The sequence below is a fragment of the Tenebrio molitor genome, chromosome 4 (assembly GCF_963966145.1).
Source record: "Tenebrio molitor chromosome 4, icTenMoli1.1, whole genome shotgun sequence".
Lineage (NCBI taxonomy): Eukaryota > Metazoa > Arthropoda > Insecta > Coleoptera > Tenebrionidae > Tenebrio > Tenebrio molitor.
The window spans coordinates 2,122,952-2,136,133 of record NC_091049.1 but is presented as its reverse complement, the minus strand read 5'-3'; the positions used below and the strand labels follow the sequence as shown (position 1 = coordinate 2,136,133).

The 13,182-nt window shown below is 37.1% G+C and overlaps 1 protein-coding gene across 2 annotated transcripts in view; it reads left to right on the top strand.

Moving 5' to 3' along the window:
* The window catches only part of LOC138128102 (polycomb group protein Psc-like), a 33,741-nt gene extending 27,985 nt beyond the window's left edge, over positions 1-5,756 (top strand). For both annotated transcript variants that reach the window (XM_069044292.1, XM_069044293.1), the window contains one exon: positions 3,242-5,756. In XM_069044292.1, coding sequence (XP_068900393.1) covers positions 3,242-5,323 — 2,082 coding nt within the window. In that variant the 3' untranslated portion in view covers positions 5,324-5,756. The remainder of the gene's footprint in view (positions 1-3,241) is intronic.
* The last annotated feature ends 7,426 nt before the right edge of the window (positions 5,757-13,182 follow it).

Here is a 13,182-nt window from a genome sequence, read left to right as displayed (position 1 = left end):
TCTACATTTGTTAGTAGATTCTGAAAAAAATTATAGTTATACGGAAGAGTTTTTGAAAAAATGTAAAGTTTAAAAAAGTTTAACGATTAGAAAAATCGAGTTGGTCCAATTAACACCAGAAAAATTTCAAAATGTTCAAAATGAGTTCGAGAATCGACTGTACAGGGTGATTCAAGTTTTACCGCCCGGACGATTAATCCTATTAAAAAATTAGTAAAAATTACTAAACTTTAGTGTTACATTCCCTTCATGTAAGGCTTCAAATGTGTGCAATCAATTTTCCCGTATCACTTTATTCAGAGCCATAAAATTAAAAAAAATGATTTTGACCAAAAAACATTTTTTTTTCCGTGCACGCTCATAATTCACAATTCAAATAACATATTTATGAAATTCGCATCAAAAGAGAAGGATTAGTTTTTGAATTATTCCAATTTCAACATTAGCAGCGAAAAATGATCAAGATTTACAACTGCAGTGTCATAAATAAATACATACCTCTTTGTTGGGAAACATCTGTTGAGAACTTTTCTGGTAATTCTTTAGTCCCGATTTAATAATAAATCATAGCTAAATTTTGCACTTTAATATCGAATTCCATTTATGCTTTCATGATTTCAGTGACATCAAATTTTTGATAAACGTTTGAAAGGACTCTCAGTGAAAAATTATGTAAATTAATGTAGCGGTTATTGAATTAAAACTCGTTTTATTAAAAAATTTGAAATTTTTATAGAATGTCTACCAGCGTTACACAATCATTTCTGAATTTTTTGAGAATTTTAAATCGATTAGAAGTGTGTGTTTTTGCTCGGGCGGTAAAACTTGAATCATCCTGTTTAAACAACAAACAAAATTTAGAACATTTATTATTACCCCTAATAATAAATAGTTTTGAAAATTGAACAAAAATCTTGTTTTATTGTTAATCGTACAATTTAAATTTTGTACCTAATCAGATGCACTTGATTTTTCTAATAGATAAAAATATTGATTTTCTTAGGTAAATTAAAAGTCAAATAGGTAGGTATCTCAAAAAATTTCCGCTGCAACTTATCACTTTTTTTAAACAGATATCCTAGATAAATGTCCTGTCTTGTTTCAAATTTCATATTTGAAAAGTCAAACACACCAGGGATAAACCCATCCGAACTTTTCGCGCGGACACCCGGTATAATGACCAATTCGACATACAGTGTGTCGCACTTAAGATGAAGAGAGTCTGATATTTTCGTTATCTGTAGAAACAGATACATATTTAAATTTTTGCAGTCGTAGAGCTTCATGAGGTACATACGCAGACACCCGGTATAATTATACAGGGTGTTTAAAAATGCCGCAATAAAACTATAGTACAGTGTTGAAAGCATTTGGTAAGTGAGGGAAAAATATTTTAAAAAATCTTGGTGTCAAATTTGCACGTGGATGAAGGTTTCTTTTATGGTAAATTTGGCAACTGCGTACACTTACAGTTGGTTGCAAAAAAAATGGGAACTGTCAGAATAAAATTGACACATTTTTACAATTTTTTCAGTGTGAAACCTTCTTACGAGAGATATGTTAGAATTAACGTCAAAATTCAATGATATTTTTTTCAATTATTTGATAGGTATTGTCAAGTAGACAATTAATTGACAAATGGACAAAATCAAATTTACATTTTCGTTTGCCGTTTTTTTTTGCAACCAACTGTACCAGTACCTACCTTTAAAAAAGTGAAATAGTTTTTTGTTTTTGCATAATTTTCGATAATTGAAAGAGGTAAATCGCATTTAAAATTAAAGACCACAGAGATTGCGTTAAAAATTATTAATCAACCTTCTATTCTGCATAGTTTACTTGCATTTTGCGTGTTATTTAGAAATTATAACGTTTAAAGATTCTTACATAAAACTCTGATTGTGTAAAAAAATGAAGACCTAGAATGTTTTAAATATTTTTCCATCACCTATCAAATGCTTCTGAACACCGTACAATAATTTTAGTGTGACATTTTTAAACACCCTGTATATACCAACCTAAATATATGTATATACAAAAATAAAATTATGTCTTATTTGTCTCTTTTTGGCGCATCATCGGACATTTAGAACATTTTTTTCAGATTGTGATTGTCAGTTTTTTTATCCACCATACGCGATCACAAAAAAATAGAGATTCCACGTACCAAAATCTCCAATTTTTGTTTTTTTTTCCAATAGCAAACATTTTTTTTTTCATTTCTTATGATCCACACAACGAAAAAAATCCACTAGTAGTGACACCGCACCCCGCAACTTCACCCTCTTAATCAAAATAATTTTCTCTTTCAAATTAAAAAATACCACTCCACTGCCGACTCCGCTCGCACGCCAGAGCGCTTTCCTTTCCTCCAAACTATTTCATTTCCTCAAACTTTCCCCTTCCGACATCATTTTATTGTCCAATCAATACCGGTGCCGTCGTCAACATTATCAAAACCCTCAAACTCCTTTATGCCCACTTCCCTTCCCCTTCCCTCCTGTCCCGCCGACCCCCTCCGGGACCCAGATATCAAATTCTTATTTCTTCAACGGACACATTCTGCGAGTTCCCGCTTCCCTCGGGAAAAATCTGGAACCATGCTGTCACTCGACTCGTGCTCGTATACCGTGCGATTGACGCAAACCCGTGTCGAAAAAAAAACCGTACGTCCGTGATTACGCCACACGCGACTTGTCGCTGCTTTGTCGACGAAAATTCGAACAGCGCTTAATTAACGGCCAGACGGGAACTGTTTAATATTAATCAGGTAGGCGCCGACACGTCTCCACCAAACAAAACACGTCACTTTGACAGCTGAATGTGGTCCGGCCTACTGCGATCGCAACGACTCCTACACTGTCATTATCGCCGCCTAGGTTGTTGAACCGGTAACCATAGTTCCGGAATTTTCCAGTACGGTCCTGGCCGTCGCTAAGTGGCGATGACCCAATTCTGCAATTCTGGGGACTTTCACTACTGCCAAAAACGGTTGGCACGGTTTCTGACAGAAAACGAACATTTTGACATTTCTACAAACTTAAATGACTTAAAGACAGCGTTGCCAACAGCTCAGATCTAATTATACAGTTAAATATAGTGTTTTTTTTTCGTATTTGAGTTTGGAGAAATGTTGGTAGAACTGTTGCGTGTCAAATGTCAAAATAAATGTTGGTGGGACTGAGTTTAGATGTAGTTTTTGTTGTGGTAGAAGATGAAGAAATGTTTTCTTCTGTTGCAGTTGAAACCGTTGCGCTTCTTCTACCGGATCTTCACTCCGTTGAAGATCCAGCCAATCAAAATCGTCAACACGACGCTGTCCACCGGGGGCAGGCAGCTGCAGATCGTATGTGCGAAGAGCGGCGAGCCGCCGGCGCCGCCACCGCTGCCGCCCGAGCCGCCGAAGGTAGAGCCGGAGATCAAAAACGAGAAACCGGACGAATGCAACGGGGAGAAGGAGAGCGAGGAGAAAGAGCGTCTGTTGGCCAACCTGCAGTTGCAGAGCAAGACAAAAGTACAAAACCACGAAACCCAGGTACCTGATAAAGGGGCGCAGCCCCAAGTACAAGACTGCGTCTTTGACTACGAAGAACAAGACAAAGAGGAGATCAAGAGGTTCGCCGAGACAAGGGACAGAGAGTGGGCCATGCAGAAGAAGCTGGACGAGAGCTGCGAGAGGGAGCGGGACGAAGACTACCACCATTTCAGCAAGAAGAGGAAAAAGAACAAGCACTCGAAGAATGACGTGTACAAGAAAAGGAAGTTGCACGCGGAGATCACGAATACGCAGGAGGAGTTGAAGTTGAAGGTCAAGTTGACGCAGCATAATGGACACAAGCACAAGCATCATAAGAGCAGCTCGCAGAATCAAGTGGAGATGAGTAGCAAGGAGAAGTTGCTGCAGATGAGGCAAGTGAGGCACAAGCATGTCTCGAGTGAGGATAAGAACGTGCAGACTGTACCTAGTGGGAGTGCGAGCAAAGAAACGAGTACTGAGACTGGAGGGGACGAGAAGAAAGAAGAGAAGAAGAAGGAGAAGGATAAATCTGTGGAGACTAGAGAAGAGATGAAGCCTACGAATGGGGTGAAGTCGTGCGAAGAAATCAAGAAAGCCAGTGATGTGAACAGCAAGACCTTGCGGAGTGACTTCCCCAGCAAGACCACTCTTAACAAGGAGTGGGGAAACAGAGTGCCAACAGTACAGATCGAAAGAAACGAACAAACGGAGCAGCAAGCCAAGAAGACGTTCCTCAAGTCGTACCAAGCCTACGCCGAGAAGTACCAAAAGAAAATAGGGAACGCCCAACAGAACAACAAAAACGAAAGTGCCAAAAACCCTCAAAAGTCGGTCATCTCGGTGAGTCGTCCCTCCCAGTTGGAGAAGAAAATCGCGAATCTGCAGCAGCGCTGCACCATAGAGGCCAAGAATCCCGTTCCGAAAGTGGAGACGAAGCCTCCGGAGAAGAAGTCGGTGATCGTGGAGAACCCCAAGTCGGTGATAATAAGCCCCACGCAGTACCCCGCCGGTTTTACGGTGAGCAAAATCGAGAGTGGTGCCAAGCGGAAGATGGAAAACGAAGAAACCCGGCAGGAGAAGCGACCGAGTCTCGAAATAACCCTGATCAACCCCACCACAACCGAGCCCAAGCCCCCCATGAAACCCCCGACCCCCACTCCCGCCAAGCGGCCGCCCCCCGCCACCATCCCCCTGGACCGCATCAAGAAATCCTTCAACTTCAAATCCGGGATCAGCATAATTCCCAAGGTTTCGGAAAAGTGCGACAACATCGGCGCTCTGGATTTGTCGTCCAAGACGCCGTCCAAGGAGGGCGAGTCTCCAGCCGCCTCCACTTCGGCGAAGCCGGTCAATGGGTTCGCCTCGGCGCCCCCTAAAGACGGCAAGAGCGCCAACATGTCGAATCTGCAGATGTTGTCGAAGGTCGCCAGCGAGCACCCCACGCTGAACAAGAGTCCGAAGATCCGGCCCCAGATGCCCAACCTGCAAACCCTGAAGATTCCCTCGCCCAACCAGAGGATTCCCCCCAATTTGGACAAGCTGCCCAAGTTGATCAACAAGAACCAGTTCCGGCTGCTCAACCCACAGATCAGGAATCTGCGGCCTAACCAGAACCAGAGCATCAGGAACATCCCCAATCCCAGTCTTCTGGTGCACCAACACAACAGACTCAACTCGCTCAACCCGATCAAGAAGAACAACAATGGGGAGAAGGAGGAGGTTAAAGCGCCGGCTCCTGTGCCGCCGCCGGAGCCCCCGAAGGCGCCGGAGCCCAAACCGGCCGAAAGCAAAGAAGTCTCAGTGTGACACTGATGGGGGGGTGGCGCCTTCAGTTTGTCTCGTTTACGTCTTCCATTTGTTTCTTTGGGGGGCTCGCAATACTCCGACCTACAGTTAAGTTCCTGCAATCAAGACTAACTCAGTTTGTTACTTATTATTTGACGAGAGTTGTTGTTTATTTAGTGTTTTGTTTGTGTATGGAGTGATCATTGTTTAATGTTGCAGTTTTCATTACCCCCACCTTTGTACTTTACCACTCTGTTCGATGTTACTAGGTAGATTCGTTCAACCAGACTGTACTTATTACCTTATAAATATGTATAATTATCACGATTATTGGAACTACTTGCTTAGTCCCAGCGGGGGGCAGGGGGGCAGCCCCCGAACCCCCGCCTGTAGAGTTACGTGTCCTGTATAAACTACAGATGTGTATATAAACCAATAAATGAATGTAGAACCACGAGTGGATTTTTTTACCCGCAGTCCCCCAAGGCACAACTCGGGGACCAATCCTCTTTCAAAAAAAAAAAAAAAATCGAAAAAGAAATATTTTTGACATATCGCATCGTAGAGAAGAAGAACCAAGGACCACTTTAGGCATCTGGCGGCAGATCAGGGAAGATTTCCGCCGGGCGAGGGTCCCGCAGGTGTCACCTCCAGGCCCGCTTCTCTTCAGCGGCGGGAAACGCGAGCTTCGACTGGTTCATTGTGTGCGTGAGGCGGGGTGGGGGACGCAGCCGCCGTCGTAGCCCGGAACAGGAAAATCCATAACTCGGAGTCGAAGCGTGACCGTTCGGGATCTATTGCGATCAATCGGGGCGGGAGGGGGACTAATTGGATTGAGTTAATTGGCGTTTTTATCGTGGTTTGATTGGCAATAAAGTGGCTTAATGGGGCGGTAATGAGGAGCGGCGCCGACTTGATTTCGTCAGATTGGAAACACGCGGTGGGTTGGCGGCGGACGTCGGGGAATCAATCGAGATTTTCGTTTGTTTTGGCGGCGGAGAGGCGAAATCTTCCAATGAAAATTAGAATAATTGTCACAGTCTACTTCTTAAATGCTTAAATGTATCCAGCGTTCAATTAAATTTATCCTCAAACTTGGCGTTGAAGAGTCGATTGTGAACGCACCACAGTCTTCAAGAGTAAAAACACAAATAACGCAAAAAGTGAGGTTAGATTTAAACAGCTGATTCATGATCTGCAATCAGTTGTGTGTTCACAATCGACTCTTCAACGCCTACTTTCAGGATAAATTTAAATGAACACCCGATACATATTGTTTGGACGTCTTTGCTGAAAGTGAGACAGAAGAAAACACTATGCCAACGAAAATCTAATACAAATATTATTTTCTATCACTTTTGTACTGTTTCTAAATTGGCTGTTTGGAACTACTGTTTGCAGAAGTTGTAGAACGTCATGATGACGACGTCCAGGTAGTCGACGGTATGAAAATGGACGACGAAGAGTGATGAAGAAGAAGATTACCAGGAAGAATCAACAAACGCTATTGTTATATAAAAATAAATTATGTAAAGACGAGTGTTAATAAATCGCAATTAAAAATGACTATGTTATTTTTTTCTGACTATACCTACGTAACTATACATATAATATAATTCAGAATAAGTGGCATCGCGGTAGGCGTTGTAAATTCAAATTTACGTTAGCAGCAAGACCCTTGCTAATAATACCCTAGTTTCGATGCTGTTGGTAACCTTCGCTTTTAATTTGGCCTTGATTTTATCACTGGAATCGTTTTGTGTTTATTTTCTTGTTATAAGTATTTGGAATTTCCTTGTTTCATTTATGAAAAGTGTATTATTTGTCTGGGGGTTATCTCTGCTGTGTGTGAAAACCATGTCAAAATTATGTAACGCATAACCTCAGAATAAAGTAATGACGGTTTCACATGTTTACTAAATTTTTTAACATAATATAAAGCTCACTTTAGAGAATCAACGCCTACCGCGATGCCACTTATTCTGAATTATACCTACCTATACTTAATTCGTTTTAAATGTGCATCTTAGGCGGCTATGGAAAGCTGATTTTAGTTTGGCAACCCTGGCTCTTTAGCCAGGGTTGCCGCATCTACTAGCTATTCAGAAAACTCCCGTGATGACATTTGCTGTCATTGGCAATTTTAAATGTAAATTTTTCAGTTTATTTCATAAGTATTAACCACCTAATATTTTAATTGGCTGTACGTAAAACCTATAGTCTCTCTCAATTTTAAATTTCCACCACTTGTTGAATTATGTTGTCAAAATAAAAATATTTCTAAACTGGGGATTGTTATTATATATAACCAAAGTTGGCAATATAATTATTTTATTGTTTTCAACTGTCATAAATTCTCATTTTTCTCCTTTGTAAACTGCCTCTTAACTGCCCTAAAGCAAAATGAGCAGATAACGAACCGTTGCCCTAGACAACACATTCAACGTCACATTTCTGACAGGTCTTGAAAAATTTGTCAAAACTGTCAAAAGCAAATGCGAAACCATTTTTAAAAGATTTGGAAGCCTCAGGGACGTCGTTTCAAACAATAAAATTTTGTATGCAACTCGTTTCTGGATAAATTGGGCTTTCCTAATTGCCCTCGAGGCCTTAAAACCCTCGCTACGCTCGTGTTTTAATCTTGTGCCTCGGGCAATTAGAAAAGCCCAATTTACACAGAAAGTCGTTACATAAATAACTATTATAAACTTGATTCGAAAACAACGTAATTTACGCTAAAATGAAAAATGCTATAGGTACCTAGTAAAATCTTGAGTTGTAAAAACGGAAATTGACCGACACAGAAAATGATAACCTCACAAATACAACATGACGGATTTTTCACCAAACAGTGTTGCCGGTTGTATTTCTAACGTAGAATGCAGCGTTGGTGGAAATTTAGAATTGAGACAGACTATAATCATCATATTATCGATCCAAATTTCAAAGGATTATCATTGATTATACAGGCTGTCCCCAAAAAAGAAGACGAGTCCATAACTCCGTTATTTATCGGAAAATTTTAATTATCTGTACACCAAATTAAATGGTTGTTAATAGGCTATAAAATGGCCTAATAAATTCAAGTGTAGCCCTATGGGCTTAAAGGGTAAACTGTCAAAATATTTTTTTTCAAATGGGATTACATATCTTTTTTTAGTAATTCTGATAGAGATTTTAATTCTGAAAACAACAGTGTATCCATGTGAGATTTTTTCAATTTTCTAACCTTATTTATTCTGAAGATACAAGACAAACTTGATTTTTTTTAAACGGCACGAGGGGTCAAATTTACTATTTTTAAAAAGAGTATTTTTTTGTGAATTCAGTGATGTAACACACACCCACATCGCCGCCATTTTGAAAATCTTTTGTAGCGTTAAAATTAAGTATTTTGCGTTTAAATTTTTTATTTTTTTATTAAAATGTATTCTGTTTTGGTTAAATGTCTAATTTTTACACTTATTATTGCCTTTGATTTATTTTTTGCTCAAAAGACAGATGGCAAAACGATAGATAAAGACATTTTCAAGGTTAGATTTTTTAAAATTTTATTAATTCGATAATTTTTTATAAGGTTTCTGTTAAAATAAGATATCTGTTACATTACTATCATTATTTTGATAAAATAATCGAAAAAAAACCGTCACAACGTTGTTTATTAATGCACAATTGTACCGGGTGGTCAAAAAGGACTGTTTAAGTTGGCAATACAATTTAGAACATTTTGTTATTCGGCTGTTTGGAATACTGTAACCGGATACGTCTTTTGACAGATATTTGACAGTGACAAAGTTGTAGGTTAACGGTATAAAGAAACAACTTGAACTGTCAACTGTCAGTGTGAAGTCGTCAACAACCGGAAGTTAGGTAGGTACTCCAGTTATACCATTTAAAAGTAAAAATCAGTACTGCCAACTTAAAAAGTCCTTTTTGATCACGCTATATGTATATTGTTAGACGAGTTGCACAAGACAATCTATTGTCAAACGAGAGGGTTTAGGGCACATGTTTTGTGAAACACTTTATTTTTGCTATTTTTATATTTCGGCTTCTTTAATTCTATTTTTTTGAATATAAAATACCTAATTATCTAGTGACTTTATTTTTTAATGAAATTGGGTTGGTATTGATGAAGCCCCCTTAATTATTGAAATACTAAACGATGCTATAAAACTGAACTGTCATAATAGCTATTTATGCAATAAGTTAGGAAATGTATTTTTTTTTACGTATTAGGCATGGGATTTTTTATCGAGGCGATCGCCGAGTTCGGAAGAAATGGATTTGAAATATTGATTTTTGACGTCTACTCAGTAAGACAGGTACGTATTGCAACAAGGAGGCAATTGAGGCACTAAATAAAAACAGATTTAATTAATTTTGATTGAATGTATTTAATTTTTGTATTTTAATTTAAAAAAAAGTGGAACAAATGTATAACTGTTTCTCTCTTCATAATTATGTTTCTAACGAATGGTACTCCTAACATAAACAATACATCTAAAGAAAATATCAGACATTTTTTTACAAAACGATACAATGCGAACAAAATCACAAAACGTCAAATAATTTTCGATTCCAGTTTATTAAAACTCAATATACAGAGATATTTACAAATATACAAAACATACATAATTTCCGTACAAAATTAATTGAAATTATCTTCACCACCCGAGCAGTAGCCCTCGTCAACACTCTCCACTATCACTCGAATTTCTTCCGGCCAAAATAACTGCACGGCGACGTCATCCACATGATGCAATTCTGGTTGGTACCCTTGCATCAGATGTTGCAGTCCACCTCTGATGCAACCGGACCTGTCTCGACATCGCAAGTACATGATGTGTTCGCAGAAGATATCGGGACCGTCGAAGATCACGTTCATCTTGTGAGCGAAGAGATTTCGGGGCCTTCGTTCCATCATTTCGGCAACGAAGTTTTGGGGGTGCCATCGTCGACGGTCCTTCACCAACAAATAGTGCACGGTCCAGTGGCACGGAAGGACATCTCGGGATTTGACTCCGGATACGTTGACGACCTTGTACTCCGGTGGGCAATTTGTTTTTAGTTCGGCGACGACTTGGCGCACGTTGGACCATACAGGACATGAGATAGACATCTGAAAAAAAAAAACAAACAAATAAATGATCATGTAAAAATGAGAAAATGAAGAGAGAAAAAGTATCAATGTGTAAAAAGTCAAACAAATAAATATACAGGGTGTATAAAAAGGACCGCACCAACTGCTTGTAATTATATAAAGTGGAATGAGAGGAACGTGAAAAAAATAATATAAATGTTCTCCTGATGCTATTTTGTTTTTTTTTTTCCAAATTTTGATTTTTTTTTTTGGTGACAGGTACAAGCACATGATTAATTTTAAATTTCGATTTTTAAAAAAGCAAATGAACTAAAAGAAAAATAATTTAATTAGTGAATGTTATTTCAACTGAATGAATTTTTGGTTACATTTTTTAATTTTAACACGCTGTAACTTTTAATTGAAGCTGGGGAAAAAAAATCAATTGTTTTATGTTCTTCTCATTGTATCCTGTACAATTGCTAGTAGTTTGTGTGTTCGTTTTGAATCACACTGTATATTTATTAGAAAAGAAAAAGGTATTAATAAGTTGAGTACTTACGTTGCAGCTTGTGCCGTACGATCTGCTAATTAATAACACAAATTGTGACAGAATGCATTAGTGAGGAGATGCAGTTTTACCTTTTATACCCTATGGTCGTTGCCGATATCGATGGTGGGGAAAGTACCCTCCTATCTCACTTTTACACCCCTACTTCAAGTTTTGGAACCACCAAAATTAATTCAACTGTTTTTTTGATTTCTTAATTTCTAAACATATTTCGCGGCTCTGTTTTGTTTAAACTTTCAAATGAACATATTTTTTATATTCCCAAATTTTGTATTTTAATAAAGACATTTTACACAACAGTAACATTTTTTCAACAAATGTAATAAATTTAAAGTGACGTTAATAAAAAAAAATCATTTACTGAGCATTTTTCAAGTTCAAAGCATTAAAAAATTAAAACAATATGCGCCCATTTTGCAAGATTGATGAAAAGTAGTAAGAATCACATAAACATAATACATATCATGCGTTCAAATAAAAACCTGGGCTGAGGAGGAGTTGAAAAAAATAACCCACTTGGAACAGTATAAAGTTTGAATTTCCCGCCATTTGTTTATGTTTAATCCGCAGATAATTGAACATGTTTGTTTTTAACAAAGAGTGCCCTTAGATATTTGCTTCGCGAATAGGAATCGTTAGTTTTTGTATTTTTAATGTAAAATATCGCAAAGAAAGAAAAAAACAGAAAGATTTTTCGTTTAAATTTTAGGTTAGCTGTCAACATGCTATGATTACAACTGTCAATTTACACTTTGAAAGACCGAAACAAGTGACGGTTTCCAACGCCTTCGCAGCTCAGGATTTCATTTGAACGCGCGATATAAAGAAAAAAAGGATATTAAAAATTTTAATTTTTGAAAATTATAATAAAATTTTAAGGTGTGCCTCAATTTTAAAAAATATGTATTTATAAACATTTAAAGTCGGTACCTACTAGGCTAATATTAGATAGGTACTAATTTAGAAAAAGTGTCTTTCTTAATTTATTTTCCAAAATTTCTGTTTTTTGTGGAAAAATAAATCTGTTGCTGTCATTGTTAGAATTTGGAGAACTCATCATGACTCTCTGTTGTTATTGAAATTAAAGTCTTTTAGGTAGAGGCACAGAGTGTTAATTTTATAATTATTATTTGTCAAAGAAATATTTTATGATCCTGTAAAAGTTGAAAAATAATGCGGCCAGATTTAAGAGGATTTTAGTATTTAAAATGCAAAACAATAATTTGTTAAATTTTGACACCACCGGCAAGTTGCAACTTTCACCTGTTTTTTGTGTTTTCTTTACTTTATTACCGTCCCAAAGGAAGAAACGTCAGGTAGCGCGGTGCGATTTTAAGAAAAACAAAAACAACGAGCACCTGGCACTAATTAGTTTTGGTTAATTACCTTCTCTTGGAAGTGACAATTTTGGGAAAAGTTACTTAACTCAAAATAAACTGAAATCAACAAACTAAAATTATTTTTCTGAATTTTTTTAATTACGAAGAACGGTCAACAAAGTAGGTATCTACTCAGTTCTAAAAATACATTCTAATTTTTAATTTAATACTTTACTATCACCATAAATAAATCTTTTACGCACTGAAAATAGTGAAAACAGTACGATTTAGTTCAAAGTCGTAGAAAAAATTGTTTATTTGTTTTTGAAACATAAACAATGTGTTACAGTAAATGTTTATAGCATAAACTAATAAATAGCGCTCGTTAAAAAAAAACTCATCAGAGAAGTCTTTACATAATTATGTATGTTTAATTAAACAAACAAAATACGATCTGTAAACAAAATACATTTCAAATTCTAGTTAAGTAAATTAACTTTTGAAATTTTGAGGCAAATTAAAATATACAGGTGTATCTGAAAAATGTGTGTTATTTTACCCAGTGGACCAACTCGGCAATTTATGAAACTTTTCTCTATAACATTTTGCAAAATTCGCAAAAGTTTTCCAAGATTTTTTGCCCCCCAATTTTTATCCAACGAGTCGTTTTGTGTGATTAACTAGTCTCTATTTTTTTGGAGCCATGAGAATTTTAATTTTAATTATTTTTTGACAAGGTTCCGTATCTATCACAACAGAAAATTTCCGCTCCTACTCATAGGGTATACATTTTAATGACTAATTTATTTCAAAATTTAAATCAGTTTGTAACGATTTTTCGTAAAAAATTCAAATAGCATAAAAAAAAATTTTAGAAAATAAAAATATTTTTCCGGCAAAAAATTAC